Source organism: Euprymna scolopes, chromosome 16, assembly GCF_053919585.1.
Source record: "Euprymna scolopes isolate OS-2025 chromosome 16, ASM5391958v1, whole genome shotgun sequence".
NCBI classification, from domain to species: domain Eukaryota; kingdom Metazoa; phylum Mollusca; class Cephalopoda; order Sepiida; family Sepiolidae; genus Euprymna; species Euprymna scolopes.
The window spans coordinates 110,653,785-110,672,263 of NC_136497.1; the positions used below are offsets into that span (position 1 = coordinate 110,653,785).

The 18,479-nt window shown below is 34.7% G+C and overlaps 1 protein-coding gene across 1 annotated transcript in view; it reads right to left on the bottom strand.

The window, feature by feature from the left end:
- Window positions 1-2,036: 2,036 nt before the first annotated feature.
- Window positions 2,037-18,479, bottom strand: part of LOC145296050 (lysine-specific histone demethylase 2-like) — a 211,622-nt gene continuing 195,179 nt past the window's right edge. The window contains exons 19-20 of the mRNA XM_080142105.1: window positions 5,542-5,694; window positions 2,037-2,307 (exon numbers count right to left, since the gene is read on the bottom strand). Coding sequence (XP_079998231.1) covers window positions 2,209-2,307; window positions 5,542-5,694 — 252 coding nt within the window. The 3' untranslated portion in view covers window positions 2,037-2,208. The remainder of the gene's footprint in view (window positions 2,308-5,541; window positions 5,695-18,479) is intronic.

Sequence of the window (18,479 nt, forward strand, 5' to 3'; positions counted from 1 at the left end):
AAAAGAACTATTTTCAGTTTTTCTTCAAATTATTCTGACAATTATTTCTTGTCCATCTTTTAAAACAGATATTAAGAATTTTAGTTCCAAAACTACAAGTATGTTGATTCATCCAATAAAGCGTTTCCAGAGCTGATAAATAAATAAAGATGGCTACTAGTTTTCTATAAACCCATTTTCATATTCTTTTTTTTTGGTGGTGGTGGTGGGGGGGGGATATCTCTGAGTTTTGGTTAATTGTAAATTCCAGAATTTGTTTGTACAGTGCTTCTTTCAAAGTATGAAACATTTATAAGATGTGAATAAACGATGATATATTTAAAGTTTGAAACTGTCAGAATTATGAGGGCAAAAAGTTAAAATGTATTCGATAAAGTAATACAACTGATGACTGTATGAACTTTGAATTGTTCACACATGTCACTTGTTTCGGATGAAAGAATTTTGAACTTATTTCATTTTTTCACCTTTCATTATTAATTATATAAGTTTGAGATTTGATGAATAATTTTCAAAACTTTCGTTTCTACCTATTTTGAAAGCAGCATTTCAATAGTTGCTGTCTAGTGTCAATAGGAAAGTAAAATACTCATTTTTTTAAAGTTGTTCATCAGAAATGAGAATTGTATATTATCTGACATTCATCTGTCATCATCACTCTATTTAGTTGGTGTAGATCAAAATGAATGGCTGAGCATTGTTTTCGTTATAAATTGGTAGTTGGCTCTAGAACTGGATTTACATGCAGCACTTGATATTCTCAAATGAGTATTCAGGTATGTCCTAATCATCACATATGGTTAATAACTAAATTAAACAGATGGTAATAAAATGATAAATTCAAATAGCAAACATTCTTGGAAAAACAAAACAAATTTTAATTCCTATAAAACGATTCTGAGAAACAAGAAATAAACATGAACATGTAAACACAATAACTTGTTATCGATATTATTATCATTAACATTTTATTCTATTTTATAAATTAAAAAATATTGAGCACTATCGTAAACAACAAAAAAAAAAAATTGATACAATGCAATAATCAGCTCCACTGCTCTGTTGTTCAATAAATACATTGTTAATCCAATGAAATTAAATCACAAGTTGATGTTTGGATAAGAGATAAAACTCTAGACCATTGAATTACTTATTCGGATAATTAAAATCCATGAATATAAGAAAAACATGACTCAATATTTTAGTAATACAATAAACTGAATTCATTCACTTAGCAGAAGTATTATTTCATGAAAATAAGCAAAATGGACATAACACCACCCACCCACTAACCAAAAATTAAGTTTTACAAAAATAGAGAAAATATTTCATTATGCATAGTTTAAAAGATTAAACGTAATCAAAAATGTATATCTTGAAAATAAGAGTTTTCTTTTTTTTAATTTTCGGATAATTTATTAGGTTTCAGATGAAAATTTTTGTTGTTTGCAAAAAAAAAAAAAAAAAGAAAAAAAAAAGAGAATCAAATTGAAATGTAGAGAAAAGAAAAATAACCATTTCTTGTACAATTTAAGATGGCAATGGTTGAAAATCAAACTTAACAATTTTCTTTTTCTAATGAGATAAAAATTAACATTAGCCAAATTATAACAATGATCATTTAAGATGTCAACCAAAAATGGAAATTATCAATTGTGATAAAAATTGCTAACAATAGTGTTGGAAGAAGGTGATAAAATATCAAAATCTTATTTTTAAACAAATCAAAAATAGAACTGAATTTAATCCATTGTTGCTGATCCTAAGTTAAAAATCAAAACATCAAAATATGATTAATACGAGTTTTTAGATGACTTTTGTTTTCTTTTAAACTTCATGAAATGAGAATGAATAAAAATAGAGATCAATGCTAACAATATTATTGGATGACTAGATGATGATAACAAAATATTGTGGCAAGAGAAAAGGAAAACTAATTGGTTAAACATTTCATCACAGATCATAAAATGATTAAGTTTTTTATATGAATATGAGAGAAAGAGAAAGTACCAATAAATTAAAGATAAATAATGAGAATCAGTTAATGCAAAATTTACTAGGTGAAAGAAAAGAAACAGATTGAAACCAAAAAAATCTCCAGAGTCAAACGTATGAAATGTGCATGTGGGTGGGGATAATATTTAGAACTATTGAAAGTATCTCCGACATTTATTGGATGACAGGGTAAAAAAATGTGGAATCATTTGGTCACTTTGAATGTTCCAAACTGTCTAGAATTTTCTCCGATTCGCGTAATCCACTCCAATAAGCACCAGATATTGATTGAGGGAATCGACCACAAGTAGCCTGAAAAAAAAAAAAAAAAAAACTATATTAATTATTAATAAACTTAGTGTGTGTTGGTGTTTCTTGTGTCAATGTAACTTTAATAATTATGCATTGAATTTATATATTTGTTTCCGAACTTTTAAGATGACGATTTGTTCCCTCTTCTTCATGTATCAGGTTTGTTTTTGCAGACATTGATGTTGATGAGACCCCTTTGCATTTGGACCATTCCACCATGTTCTTTGCAGTATAGTATGTATAGTAGGTTGCAATTACTTGCGATAGGGCAATACTCACAGAGCAGATAGCCTAAGCCATTGCAGCTCCATCAGTATCATTTGTTTACCCCAACGAAGAATTAATCAATATCAAAAGAAACCAACAAGCTACTCAACAGTTCATCCATCACCTGCCTGCTGTGACTTACATACTCTGATGGAGGGGGGAGGGCTAAATGGGCACTCGACCCTGCCCAAGGGTCTCCCACTAGCTTGCAGACAGAAAGAGGTGCCTTGCTGCTCTTATTAGTGGAAGTGCTTACACCCCACCACCCTATACAGTGCTGGTCAGGCTCACCATTGCTTAACTTTGATGATTTGACACTCCTGTGCCAATGTGATTGTACTGCATGAGGATTGGTTATTCATATTATTTGGATTTTTCACACAACCGTTCTCATCTGGAGTGTGATTTTCACAATGTTTTAGTCAATGTAACTTTCAACCTTCTTCAGGTGTATCTTGTTCAACTCTGGAATCTTTCTGTCAGAAACATTCCAGAGTTCAACAAGATACACCTGAAGAAGGTTGGAGGTTACATCAACTGAAATCTTATGAAAATGACACTCAAATCTTCGCAAGGACCTGTGGAGCAGTGGTAGAGTATTTGGAAAAATTCAGTTGTAAAAGCGATATTTTTCTGAAGGTTGAAAATACAATTGCGAATTACTTATGATTTCTATCTAGTCATGGCTGACGGAAGGAGAGCATGCTACAACCGTTGACTTAAATAAAGGGTTCCATTCGAAATTCTGTGCAGATTCCTGAATTTAACAAGATACATGTGAAGAAGGTTGGAGGTTACATCAACCGAAACATTGTGAAAATGATACTCAAGATGGGAATAGTAGTCCAAGGAATCCAAATAAAACAGATTTAATTGTTATTTCTTTTATTTTTTATTTATCAAATATTCATTAAAATCAAAAATAGCAAAGAAAATTTAATCCAGCAGAATATATTAGACATTTAGATTTTTTGTAAAACACAGTTGAAAAAAAAAGGACAGAGACTATCATTTGTAAAGAATTTGAAACAAATCCATTTTTTTTTTTATCAAAATTCTTAGTAAATCCCCATGTATTATAAATGATTGAAAGTTTTAGAAGTTATTTACATCCAATAATTAACAAAATTAATATCTTTATAACAATTTGGTTCAATCAATAAATTAATTTAACATAACTGTAAATAATTTATTTTAACTTTCAAAATCATATCATCATCTGCTGGTTTTGATATTTAAGGTGTTGTGAGTGTCCCAGACTCATGAATGGACAACACCATACAACATTTCACAACTTTTATTCATGCAGTCCGATCCAAACTATATAGATCATATTGCATGCAATTAAATTACTTCCTAAAGACTCAAATCGGGTTTTTCTCAATCTACTTTGCTCCATAATAGCAGAGAGATTCTAACGTATCATGACTTTTACACAAATAGCATGTTGTGTACGATCAAATCACTTCAGATGCTGAGCATTCATAATCCCAATGCAACATGTTTGATGGGACTTTTTCCTTCAGTTTGCAGCTACATAACTACCTAATCAAGGCAGGGTCATCACACCAAAGCTGAAATGTGAACATTGTAGTTTTAAGTTATCTCCTTTTATTAAAATTTGTCACTGATGTCTCTCCTTTAAATTTACTTAAAGTTTGTCTCAATACATGTAACAAGCATAACAATCAACATGAGGATAACTGTTTGAAACATGTAAATAAGAAAACTTCATCTCGGAAATATAACCAAATATTACACATTAACTGCAACAAATGGTAAAGATAGAAATATCTGTATATTTATAAAATGGAGCCATTTATTGCACTGGCACTAAGATTAAAAGGATAACTTTCTAGTCATGATAGAAAAAAAAAAAAATCAACTTTTTAATGATCTTCAGTTATCTTTATGCGATTAACATCCAAAGGTTGACTAATTTGTATACTGTTTTGCAAAATAAATTCTCATTAATTGCTTTATATTTATTTATCCAATGATTATTTTCATTTGTATATAAAATATAATCTATTAAATATTTGCAAGTATTAAAAATTTGGAACATCAAAATTTTTTTATAATAAAATCAGTTTTAGCCTAAAATAACTGGAAAAGGGTTGCATGCCATAAACTAAACCTTACTATGCATTATAAAAGCAACTGCATTGGTTTGCAATACAGATCATAAATCAACAGTTATTATTATGTTCCTGTTAATAAAATATAAATTTTTAAAAAGTTCTTTAATAAAAAAATTGGATAAAAATATTTTAAACTAAAAAAAATTTATTTTGATGATAACATATTAAAAATAAAACTATTCCAAAAAAGAAGCATTTCAAAGACTAGTTTATTTTTATTTTATAAAATTTTAAAATTAAACTGGAATTATGTAAGTATTTTTCGGAAGGGACTTTTTCTCGCTATACACTGGCAAGATGTGCACTAAAACAGAGAATGAAATTTTTTTTTAACTGAAAAATTACTGTTTTTTTGCATCAGAATCTAACATGTATCATTTGCTAGTTTTTGATCTTTAAATATATTTTTAGCTCCTTACATTAAGTAGCTTCATGTCCTGTCTGGAGTGATTTCTATAAAAAAGATTACAGCAGAAAATTAAGCAATAAATAAGTAAAGGTTAATTTGTGCTATGTTTAGACAAAACATCGCCCTTAAAGAATGTATCCAAAAATTAGTTAAGATTTTGTCTTAAATTGTGCGTATAGATGGAAAGAGACTACAAACTCTCGTAATAGGAGAATACATTCTCTAATGTTGAACAGAATAAATCCAAGAAAGAACACTATCATATATTTATTAAATTTTTTTTTATCTTAAAAAATACTTGATTATTATAAATATACACAGAGATTTTAAGAACTCTCGCCCAAAATTGAACGGTTATAAAAAATATTTTTTATTGTGAAAAAGAAATAAAGAAAATTGATAAAAATAAACATTAACCTCTCCCGCAAAGAAGACTTTCTCTTGGACTTCTTGTGCGATGTGCGAATAGACCGATGCATCAACACCGACAGGAATGTAACTGTATGACATCCGAGTGAAGCGATCTTTCTGCCAATGACTTGTATAGTATGCACATGGTTGAGGGATATTCTGTAAAACACAAAAATCCAAACTACAGAAAAACATTAAAAAAAACAAAAAAAAAAACAAAAAAAAACAGTGTATATCTGTAGACCGAATAAAATTCTAGTCAGAGGTTCTCAAAGAACTGTTAATTTTGATCAATGGTACAGCAGCCAAAACACTGGGGGGAGGGAGGCCTCCTCGGTCTGTCAACAACCTTCCTAGAATTGGTGACTCAAACAAATTCTCCAGTTTGCAAACTTAAATTGCTTAAGGAGTGGGTAAACACTAATTTAATTTTTCTTTATACCAGAGTATTATCATACAGACTTTTTAAAACAAAGATCATATATTTTTAAAGGTACAGATTTTTCATTTACAGAAGAACCCCAGGATACAGTGGCACTAGGATATGTTTTTTTCAGGTTACGATCTGGAATACAATGTTTTTCTGGTCCCTGGTTACAGTATTTGTCCTACCTTATGGCGTTATTTATAATATTATTTGATTATATACAAATGTATTATATACTGTACTTTATTTTGTTACTAATTTTTAATGTTGTGTCCCGGGGTTCTACTGTACTTGTAAGATTTTTAACTTTTTTCTTTTAAATTTATTGAAATAACATCTAATTTTCATACAAGATCATATAATCATTGTAATTGAGAAAGTTGCTAATCTTAGTTGTACAGAAGTTTCATGCAATCTGAGCTTGGATTTTAATTTCAAATGATCTAAATAGAATGCAAAAAACTGGCATGAAATCCTCATCTCAACAGATTGTATCACAAATTTAATTGGAGCGTAGATGGCAGTCGGCTAGAGAAAGAGACTACCATAAGTCGCCTTCAAAGAACCCAAAGTACATTTTATCTGTTTTGTATAAAACTATCAAATGTAAATCGAACACTATTTTCTCTCGTTTCTTGCTTTGTATTTTCCTTACATCATTTTAGGTATATTCTAACCATATTTTATTTTAAAACAATTACTAAAAACAGGTCTTCTCTTGCCATGCTTAAATGATATGTCATTTCTATCTATGGTTAGAGGGAAATATATGTTCAATTTCTTATGCTAATTTATTTAGTAGAAAGCAAAACTTTAAGTAGAATACATATTATCTTTCCAGACATGCGGGGCTGCTGAAATACTTGAACCCCAACGCATTGGTTACCCTTTCAATCTGATGATCTGTAGATTCATCTGGAAGAGGGAAGACCCTGATATAAACCTACACTTCTGGCTCCATGTCACTGTGCCAAAACACTGGGGGAGGGAGGCCTCCTCGGTCTATCAACAACCTTCCTAGAATCGGTGACTCAAACAAATTCTCCAGTTTGCAAACTTAAATTGCTTAAGGAGTGGGTAAACTCAGTCTTTGTCTATTAGCCAGGTGCAAAGGTACAATATCAGGGACTTGCTGGAGACACCCTGTGCTTGGCCTTACTTGCTGACCACGAATGTTGTCTCCCCATTATCAATTTCTTTCTCACAAACTGAGGTTGTGCATGCATGCCACTTATGTTCACTTGACTGATGTATTGTAAAGTTGTTGCTTATTGTACATAAATTTAATTTCCCATCTTAATTTTCTGGTAAGATTCTATTTTTCATTGTCTTTGAAGCTTTCAAATTATTTTTTCTTTGACAAAATATGTTCTATTTAAGAACACATATTTTGTCAAAGACAAGCTTCTCTTATTTTTCTAAATCTTTACTTATTGATTATTGTAAAGTTGGGTTAGGGTTAGGGTTATCATGATCATGAGTTTAAGACAGACAGAAACTCATTTAACCTCCCATCTAGCTACCCGTAATCCTGAATGCAACATGAAATCGAAACATTTGCGATAGACAAGCTTCTCTTATTTTTCCAAATCTTTACTTATTGATTATTGTAAAATTGTTGCTTGTTTTATCTAAATTTTAATTTCCTGTTAACATCCTATTTTTCACTCTTTTTAAAGCTTTTAAATTATCATTCTTCTTTGGCTGAAATGTATTCTTAAATACAAGGCCTAAACTGGCCGTATGTGATTCTTAATCTCTTATACTAAAATCACTCATAAAAAATAACTGGAAAAATTCTTTCTAGATGCAGAGTTCAAAGGACTAGTTACTTTGTCTCCAAGACGACTGCCTATATCTGTTATACATGATAGACACTATTTTAAATATTTACATCCTCTAAATCTTACCCTAATTCCTGTGTATCCTAATGTACATTAATATTGTTGTAACTGTGGTTCAGATCATATATTCTGTCAAGTTGATAAAAAAACAATTACTCCCTCTGCTGCTATAAAATCACTTTGTACTTGTTATGGGAGGGGGACTTACCTTCTAGACCTTTGTAACTCTAGAAAGCAAAAGAACTTTAAAAGTGGATACTTAATATCTATTGTTTATACACAGGTGGCAAAAAGAAAGTCCATCAAAAACTGCAAACTTAAGCTAAATTTAATGTAACTGTTTAAACAAACTATACCTCATTTGATCGGCCTTTTATTCTTCTATAATTTTACCTGTTCATATTTGACTTTTAATTGAAATATTCTAATGTTCATGTCAATTTAAAAAGATAACTTCAAATTGAGGAGGCAAAAAGGAAGTCTGCACAATGAAAAATTGTTATTTAAATGTAACTTTAGGACATTAATGCAACACAAATACAACAGGAACACAACAAAATATTTAGTAGCATAGCCCTTCTGCAATTTGACAGCCTGTAATCTTTTGGGAATTTCTTGAATTAGACTGCAGCAATACTCCGGAGAAAGGGCATCCCACTTTTCTTTAATTTTTGTCTAAAGTTCTTCCAAATTTGAAATTTTATCATTGCGTAGCTGTTGCCTGATGTAATGCCATACGTTTTCAAAAGGATTAAGGTTTGGAGATAGTGCATGCCAATCCAAACATGGAATATTATACTCTTCCAGGAACCTCTTGACATTGCCAGCTGTGGGAATGGGAGCATTATCCTGCATGAAGATGGGATTATCATCCAAATTCCGACCAAAGTAGGGTAGAAAATGCTCAGTCAACATATTAATGTACTTGGTCGAATTAATTCGACCTTGCAAGCAAACTATAGGCCTTGGACCATTGGTACTAATAATGCCCCACACCAAAACTGAACCTCCACCACCTTGCAGCGTTGAAACTGAGCACCTAGGATTAAATTCTTCGTCTTTCCTCTGACAGACATACTGCCTAGCCTATGGAACTTGCTTTCATCACGAAAAAGCACTTTTGACCAATATGAAGAGTCATGATCTTCATTGCATCTGACGAAGTCCAGATGGCACTTTCTGTTCTTTATAGATTGCATCTTGCAACATATCCTCGCAAATTAAATTCCTTTAATCTGTTCTTGACAGTAAAAAGAGGGAACTTTTGTAACAAGATTGCACTGTTTTTGGATTTTGGAAGCCGTTTCAAATCTGTTTCTTAGGCTGCGGATCTTGATAACATTGTCTTCCCTGTTAGAAGTAACTCTAGTACGACCAGATTTAGGGGCATCGTGAACACTGCCGGTGTTTTGGAGCTTTTGCACAGTTTTTTGTACCGTTTTCTCATCACATTTCAATCTGCGGCTGATTTCTCGATTGGATAAACCAGAAAGGTGGAGATTAATGAGCTCCTGACGATCACTAAGAGAAAGTCGTGGCATATGGACTAAATGTTACGTTGTATAACCTGCAACAACAACAATTACGATTAGAGATGCTTTGTTGCCTGTTGATTGATATTTTAAACTTATTTAGTGGCAATAATTTAAGCTGGTTTTAAGCGAATTTGTTACTGCAGACTTTTTGCCTCCTCAATTTGAAGTTATTTTTTTTTAAATTGACGTGAACACTAGAATATTTCAATTAAAAGTCAAATATGAACAGGTAAAATTATAGAAGAATAAAAGGCAAATCAAACGAGGTATAGGATGTTTAAACAATTACATTAAATTTAGCTTAAATTTTCAGTTTTTAAAAAAAAATTACAAGTGCGGACTTTCTTTTTGCCGGCACTGTATCTATATTGGGTAGACATGTATTAACTATAATTTGTACCTATACTTTACATTACGTCTATATTGAATTACTAATCATAGTTTAAATTTACTAACCAAAGTTTATATTTATACTACAAATGACCTATATTATTATACTCTTTATTTCTTTCTTCTATTTACATGGGTTAAAGTGTGGTGTTTGTGTTTGCATGAAACATTAACTTTTTTATACTATTCTTATTCTAATCTATTTATTAATACATAAACCATGTTTTATTCCTTATTTAAATCTAAATAATGGATATTAAGCCTAAATTTACATTCCATGCACATATTTACCCCGTTTTTGTTTTTTTTGTTTTTTTTGTTTTTTTTTATTCAATTTTCACCCCAAACAAGGCACAGTGCCACTTTGAAGCAGGGGGCTACTATTAGGGAATTAATTAGCGGGGTCATTATGAAGGGAGATGAGTAGAAAGATGTTTGTTAACATTACACTTGAACTTCTGCATATCATTGCAGTTGGGAAAGCAGAATCCCAGAAGGGAGTTCCAAAGACCCGCAGTTCTGGGGAAGAAACTATTGGAGTAAAAGGCTTTCTTGCACCTAGGGATCTCTACTGTAAAGGGATGAGACTTAGTAGCTTGTCGGGTTTGTCGGGGGTAGTTACGTCGGGGAGGTACAAGTGTTTGCAGTTCGTCAGAGCATTCACCATTGAAGTATTTGTAGAACAGGCAGAGGGATGCAACATCTCGTCGATGGGACAGAGGCTGAAGCCTAGATGACAGTTCAAAACCTATCAGGTTGGCGACTCTCTTTTGAACCCTGTCCAGGAGCGAGAGACAAGAAGCAGATGCACCAGCCCAGATGTGACAACAGTACTCCATACATGGGCGAATGGTTGCCTTATAGAGGTATAGGATACTGGCAGGCGTAAGTAGTTTTCTAGCATGGTAGAGGGAGCCAACCTTCCTTGCAGCAGCCTTGGCAATGCTCTCAATGTATCTATTCCAGTTCATATTCCCTGTAAACGTTAGGCCGAGGAGTTTAAAAGAAGTACTTTCAGGTAATGTGTTCTTGGCCATTGCTATTGGTGGTAGAGAAGGTTTCTTGTAGTTATTGAAGGAAACAAGCTTAGTCTTAGCAGCATTGAATCTAACCAACCATTTTTGTCCCCATTCCACTACGGATTGGAGGTCATCCTCTAGCGTTTCTGCCATTTCCTTGGATATGTGTTCATTTGTTTTCCCCTCATATCATAGAGAGTGGTGTCATCGGCAAATATACCCATCTCCAAAACAATATTATCAGGGAGGTCGTTTATGAATATCAGGAATAATAGAGGTCCAAGGATAGACCCCTGAGGTACTCCCGCATTTATGTCGTATTGTTTGGATGTACGACCGTCGAGGACAACTTTGATTTTTCTATTACTTAAGAAGGATTTAATTACATTATGAATTCTTCCAGTGATTCCATATGATCTAATTTTTCTTAGAAGACCATCGTGCCATACCCTGTCAAAAGCCTTAGATTAATCGAGGGCCACCGCTCTACCCTCCCCTGTTTTATCCAATGAACGGTATATACGTTCAGAAACTACAGTTAAGATATCTGCTGTTGAACGGGCTTGCCTGAATCCATATTGTTTGTCAGTCAGGAGTTTAGCAGCTGTTAGGTGCTGGGCTAGGGCTTGATTAACTAAGGACTCAAATATTTTGGCGAAAAGCGGAAGGAGGCTAATGGGGCGATAATTTAATGGGTCAGTTCTTTCACCAGAATTCTTGAAGACTATACCACAGAGGCGGTTTTCCAGCAGTCGGGAAAACAAGATTCGTTAAGGCATTTATTGTAAAGTTTGGACAGAACTGGAGCAACCTCGGCAGAGCATTTTTTTAATAGCACAGCCGGGATGAGATCTGGTCCACATGCTTTTGAGGTGTCTAGGTTTTTTATAATAGCATGTACCTGAGAAGGGGTGATTTTCAAATCGTCAAGTGTGGCGTCTGTTTGCAGAGGAAAATCAGGGAGTGAGTGGTGTACCGAGTTCAGTGTGGAGTTTGAGGCAAACCGACTGGCAAGCAGATTAGCCTTGTCAGTTGCCGTGCAAGCAACCTCATGATCGTTTGATAGTGGGGGAATAGTTGACTGTCCATTATTTACTACGCTGTTGTAGATTTTCCAAAAATCCCGGGTTCCTAATTTCTGTGCTTCGATGCGTTTTCTGGTGGTTTCAGAATAATCTGTCTTAGCTGTCTCTATCACTCTCTTACAATTATTTCTAGCTTCTATAAACTTCTGTTTATTTGAGCTGGACTTATGTCGGTTGAATTTGCGGAACGCATGCTGCCTTTGACAAATGGCAGCTGCACAAGCAGAAGTAAACCATTGGTGGGAGTGGGGCTTGCTATAGAATTTCCATGCGGGAACAATAGCAGTTTTGAACCATTCAGTGGTCTCATTTGCACACTATTCCGCTGGAAGATTAAAGATATTTTGCCATGGGGCATCTCTGATGAGCTCCCTGATGGCTTCCCAGTCAGCCTTTTTGTAATACCTCGTTGTTTTGAGTAGTGGGTCTTCAGTTTTAGGGCAAGAATTTAGGCTGATTTCTACCATTATCACAGCGTGATCAGCATTCCCGAGTGGGCTGTGGGCATTTGTTGTACAGTCATTGGGAACCGTTGTCAGAAAGAGATCTAGAAGTGAGGCATGTTGATCTTGCTGGTCTGGGAAACGTGTCGGAAATGTAACCAACTGAGATAGGGAATGGGATATAGAGAAGCTATGTGTTGTGCTACCAGCTACGTTTGTGTGATTAGAGAATCCTAGCCAGTTACTGTGGTGGACATTGAAGTCACCAAATACATGTATTTGTGCGCTAGTATCGAGGGAGAGTGCTATATCTATGCTGTCTGAGACTTTGTTTATTAGGGTACAGTCTTGGTTTGAGGGAGAGCGGTAGAGAAAATACAAGTAGCTAATAATGTGTTGCATATTTAGTCTGAAGCACATAAAGGCCTGGTCCTCTGATTCTAGTTTTATTTCTCTAGTCAGGGGGAGGGTGTTACGAATATAGACTCCAAGTCCATGCATATGTCTGTCCGAGTCCTTACGGTAGAGTGGGAGATAACCAGGCATGTTAAAGTGGTTAGAGGGAACGGAGGAGTGAAGGTTAGTTTCACTTAATGCTAAGATATCCGGGGTGTTTACAAGGAGAAATGACTCGACATCATCTAAGTTAGTTCTAAGCCCGCGGATATTAGTAAATGCAAGCCTCAAGGGAGGAGGCAGGTTGGTTTTCTTTGAGTTTGGTCCTGGTTTAAACGTAACTTTTGCTTGAGCTGTCATTTCATTTTATTTTATTTAAAAGTTTCAGTTAGGGTGAGTGAGTGAGGGGGTGCTGGACAAGTAGTTGTGCAGAATACCAGACATGCAATACAAGTAGACCATCAGCTGTCCTCACCCATAGGATTGTGGCCTCAGGAAAGCCCACCGGGAATGAGTGCAGAGTCCCTTTCCATGCGCGACATGGCACTACAAACATCCCGATATTTTACAACTGTTGATGGAGCAGCCGCTCTAAGCACTACCAAAGAGTTAGGGCTCCTGTACTATCAGTCGGAAACAGCAGCCAGGAACTGTCAATCCGGTACCCTCAATCCGTTAGGCAAAGCCAGCCCAGTCCAACTGCACCGACATATGTGGCACTGAAGCACCCCACTGTGTCCAGTTTAGGGGGATGGGATGTGGCGGGAGTGGAGAGAAGCGGCGTTCATTGCCCTAGTCAGGAAACAAGGTCAACCACTGGGTGATTCAGCCGAGTTCCTGTGATAGTACCTCTACGCCTGGCCAATAGGCAAAGAAGGAGTATGAAAGCCGGGCAATAGACAGAGCCTATCTCCTCCTTAAGCAGTTTAGGTTTGCCAACCGGTGATTTGTTTGAGTCACCAGCTCTAGGAAGGTTGTCGTCCAGGACTGAAGAGGCCTCCCTCCCCTAGGTTTAGTTTCAGAGTTTTCCTTCTCCTAGACGGATGACCTGGGAAGACCTACGGGTCCATCAGCTCCGAGGGGGTTCGCCCCGCGCCTGGGTCCTAATCCAGGTATTTCTGCGACCCCACATGGGTAGTTAATATTTATTGGTTATTTAGGTTAATATCTCCTGAAAAAATCGGGCATTTAGGTTAACTTCTACAGAAAATTTTCACTCCTCAAACCTGGTTAAAAAAGGGCATTACTATGCTTCCATTTTCATTTTTACTGGGAGAGGGTATAGGTAAAAATTTGTGCAGTAGAAGCAGCTAAATTTGCTACAGTATTGGATTGAGAGAGACGAGTTAATGTATGGTTAGGTGAAGTTTTATAAGTTTAGGAATGGATGATTAGATATGGTTTAGTAGGTTTAGGATTAGGATAAAGTGTTAGGATATGATTTACTTGCTATTAGAAATTCTGATTTGGTGCCCAAACCGAATATTTAGTAAGACTGAAAGATAAGATATGCTCAGTATAGACACAAGAGAACATTTGATATGGAGTACAGTTATACCTGATAGATATAGGTTATTGCATATTCTCTAAGTATAGTTAAATATAGTTGGATGGATAAGTAGTATTGTATACGAATGCATGGAATTTTAGACAATTTGAGTAAGTTGCCTTTAGACTACAACGAAGGAGAATGACTTCGCCTTTCTCTTAATATCCGGAAGTTTTTATTTCAATGAGTACCGGTTTAGTTTGTGTAATGATTATTGCAATACTATCTCTTATCAAAGAGATATTAATGGTTGCTGTTCATTATAGATTACTTTAAGTCTGTGTATAGGACTATGGCTAGTAAGTATTTACTAAGAAGCTTGGTTATGGGTTAGGAGTTATAATCAGGAGCATGCCTAGGAAATTTTGGTTGTTAATGGGTATCGATTTACAAGTCTGTTAGGGTCAAGGGCGGAGAGGAAGGACCCCTCTAAGTTACGTGAAACGGATTAGGTTTAGTGGCAACTTGAGAAATAGAGCAGTTTGATTTGTTAGTGATCAGGAGAAAGAGAATTTAAGTAAAAATAAAAAGGTTTGTCATGCAAAACAGACAAGGCAGTCATCTTGGAGGTAAAGTATCTATAGGAGGTACTTAGTATACAACCAGCAGTATTTTGCAGTTTTGAGAGGAATTTTAGGTACAATAGTTTCATGGTTTGTTGTACAAGTCCGTAGTCTAGGTCAGGGACGAAGCACTTCTAATATTGCAATTGGGTGTATCTAATTTTAAAAGTAGTTGTATAGAGTATTATGAGGTGTTCTACTTAGCTTAGGGATAGAATGAAAATTTAAGGTAATATTCAGAGTGATATAAGCAATTTCATGAGGATTAGATATATGATCACTGGATGTTGAGCTGCTCAGGAGAATTCTTGTATCTATTCAGAAGGATGTCTTGGTGATATAAGATTTGAGAAATTAAGAGTCTGGGGATACAGAAAGTTGTGAGCTGATGAGGATTCAGTATAGGCGATTATATATAGTTAGCAAAGGTGGTTTAGTTTAGTACGCACGTATTGTACATATTAAGTATACTGCTTCAGTTCTATCCTCTATTGTAAAGGAAAATCCGTTTGCATTTCGATTGGCAATTTTGTCAAAAGAGGAAATTTAAAACAGCTTATCTAATTTTTGATGATATCAGTTTATAGACAATTGTACAGACTGATAAATTGTTGTGTAAGACATAGGAGCCCATCATCTTCGTATTTTGATGAAATGATGGATCAAGAGCATAGGTTCAGAACAGGTGTCCGGAAAGGAAATGGCAGTGTACAAGGAAGGGGGGGGGGGTCACTGATATCTTATTAACGTTATTTTAATTTTTTCTTTCTTACAAAAAAAAAAAAAAAAAAAAATTGCCTTTCGATGGCTGATTATATTAAGTATCGTACTTAAATAAAGTTTTCATATCCTCTAAATAAATTAGCATAATTTCTTTTTTTTTTTTTACCGAATTTGTCTTTACTATAGCATTGACTTATTATTTAAGTGAGATGGGATTGTAAACTGCGAAATGGTCTATTTAAGTGGAGAAAAATATCAGTTACAATATGCCTGGAAATGTAAAGAATATTTGTTTTAATTTCATGCGAAACAGTTAAGGATTTTACTTAGCTTTGTTTTTTTTTCTTAAACACTCGAAACTAAAATCAGGGTGGTCGTTTCCCTTGACCCCGCATGGTCAAATGGCATTTGTGGTACCAAGATGCTATCTATTCAGTAGGGAGTGGGTAGGCTAATTTAGGGGGAGGGGGGTCACTTAGTGAAAAGTTTTCCATTTGGCGGCGCGACAATATTTCTTTGCTTGTGTATCGTTTTCAGAGATATTAATGTTAACAATTGAATACGCGTTTCAAAAAAACAAATATGATGGAAATAAAATAATAGCATATATAACATAAAATAATAGCATATATAACGTACAAGGTGAAAAGCGGAAAAACTGAAAAGGAAATGTGCAGTTTTGAGTACAGCTTTGGAAAAGAATTTAAGTCATATTCACCGTAAGGATTTGTTGAAATAAGCTTATCTGCCGTGAAGGAAAAACCATCAATAAATTAACGAATGGTAGAGTTTCAGGTTTAACTCAATAAATCTAATTATTTATATGTTTTTTTTTTAAATATATGCAATAATTGGACATGCAATAAGTCTGGATTTATTACACGGTGGAAATGATTTTGAAATAAAGTTTTCATGTCCTCTAAATAAATTAGCATAATTTCTTTTCTATTTTTACCGAATTTGTCTTTACTATAGCATTGACTTATTTAAGTGAGATGGGATTGTAAACTGCGAAATGGTCTATTTAAGTGGAGAAAAATATCAGTTACAATATGCCTGGAAATGTAAAGAATATTTGTTTTAATTTCATGCGAAACAGTTAAGGATTTTACTTAGCTTTGGGTTTTTTTTCTTGAACACTCGAAACTAAAATCCGGGTGGTCGTTTCCCATGGCCCCGCACGGTCAAATGGCATTTGTGGTACCAAGATGCTATCTATTCATGTCATAATGAAAGACATCACATTCACATCATATTTTTTCTTCTTATAACAAGTGGGGAACCACATCACCAATCCTATCTTAATTTTTGTTGAGGAATGTAACTTTATAGCAGATACTAATTATCTTTAGTCAGCAATATACATGGACAATAAAATGCTTAAGATAATCACAGATTTCAAGAAGGTCCTACTAAAATATGACTATTGATTTTTATTCCAGAACGAATAAAAAAAAAATGTTTTTACATGTTTAGTTGGAATTATTTTGCAGTTTATGTTTGCAAATTGGTAATTTGTTTGCGTCACCAGCTCTAGAGAAGTTGTCAACTAGGACTAAGGTGGTCTCCTTCCTCTGTTTAGTGCCAACATGTATGCTGTGGAATCATTTCTCCTAGCAAATTCCTGGATATCATAGTGCTAAGCGAAACTAACCTGCACTCCTTCATCCTCTGTAACGACTTTAACATGTTTGGTTATCTTCCTAATTACTGTAAAGACTCAAACACATGCATGGACTTTGAGTCTATATTCGTAACACCCTCCCCTTGACTAAGAAATCCAAACTAGAATTAAGCACATGAAGTCCTGATTGTCTTAGACTCAACTTGCAACATAATGTTAGTTACTTATAGTTTCTCTACCATTCACCCTCATCCCAGGTACCTTAATCAACCATGTCTCTAACAGCATAGATGCCGCACTCTCTCTCCCAGTATCCAAATACATGTTTGGTAACGTTAATGTCCACGACAGTAGCTTGGTTTCTCTAGTTAAAAAGACACAGCTGGTCATCACACATAACTTTTCTTTATCCCATTCCTTGACATGATTCCCAAGAAGTAACAAATGCCCATTGCACACTGGGGAATGCTGATCATGTCATAATGAAAGACATCACACTAAACTCTTGACCTCAAGTTGAAGTGCTATTGTTCAAAACAATAAAGTACTACAAATAGGTTGACTGGGAAACCATCAAAATCACATAAGAGATGTTCCATGTAGAAATATTTTTTCTTTTCTTATGAAACAGTGCATAAATGAAACCACTGAATGGTTCAAAGCAGCAATTGAAGCGCAAAACTTGCATTCACAAATATCCATGGACTTAGAACTAACTTAAACGAGTCTTTAGCAAACCCCACGCTTCCCAATGGTTCACTCCTACTTGCTCAGTTGCCATTGCTTATAGGCAGTGTGCATTCCATAGATTTAGCCGACAGAAATCCAGTACAAATAGACAAAAGTATATAGAAGCTAGAAATAATTGCAAGAGCAAAAGTGAGGACATACCGAAACCATCAGTAAATGTATCAAGTTGCAGAAAATAACTTTGGAGTTCTGGAAAATTTATAACAGCATAGTAAATAATGGACAACAATTCATCCTCTATCCAACAACCTTGAGGTTGTTTGCATGGCAACTGAGAAAGTTAACCTGCTCACCCAATGGTTTACCTTCAACTCCACTCCCTCCCAGATTTTCCTGTGCAGGCAGAAACCACATTTGATGATCTGAAAATCACTCCTTCTTATGTTTGTGATGTCATAAAAACTCTAGACACTTCAAAGGTGTGTGAACTTGGTTTCATCCCAGTTATACAATTAAAAAAATGCTCCACTGATGTTGTCCCAGTTCTCTCTAAATGCTTCAATAAATGCCTTACCGAATCTTACTTCCCTAACTGCTGGAAAATTGCTTCTGTGATACCAGTTTACAAGAATTCTGGCAAAAGAACTGACTGTTGT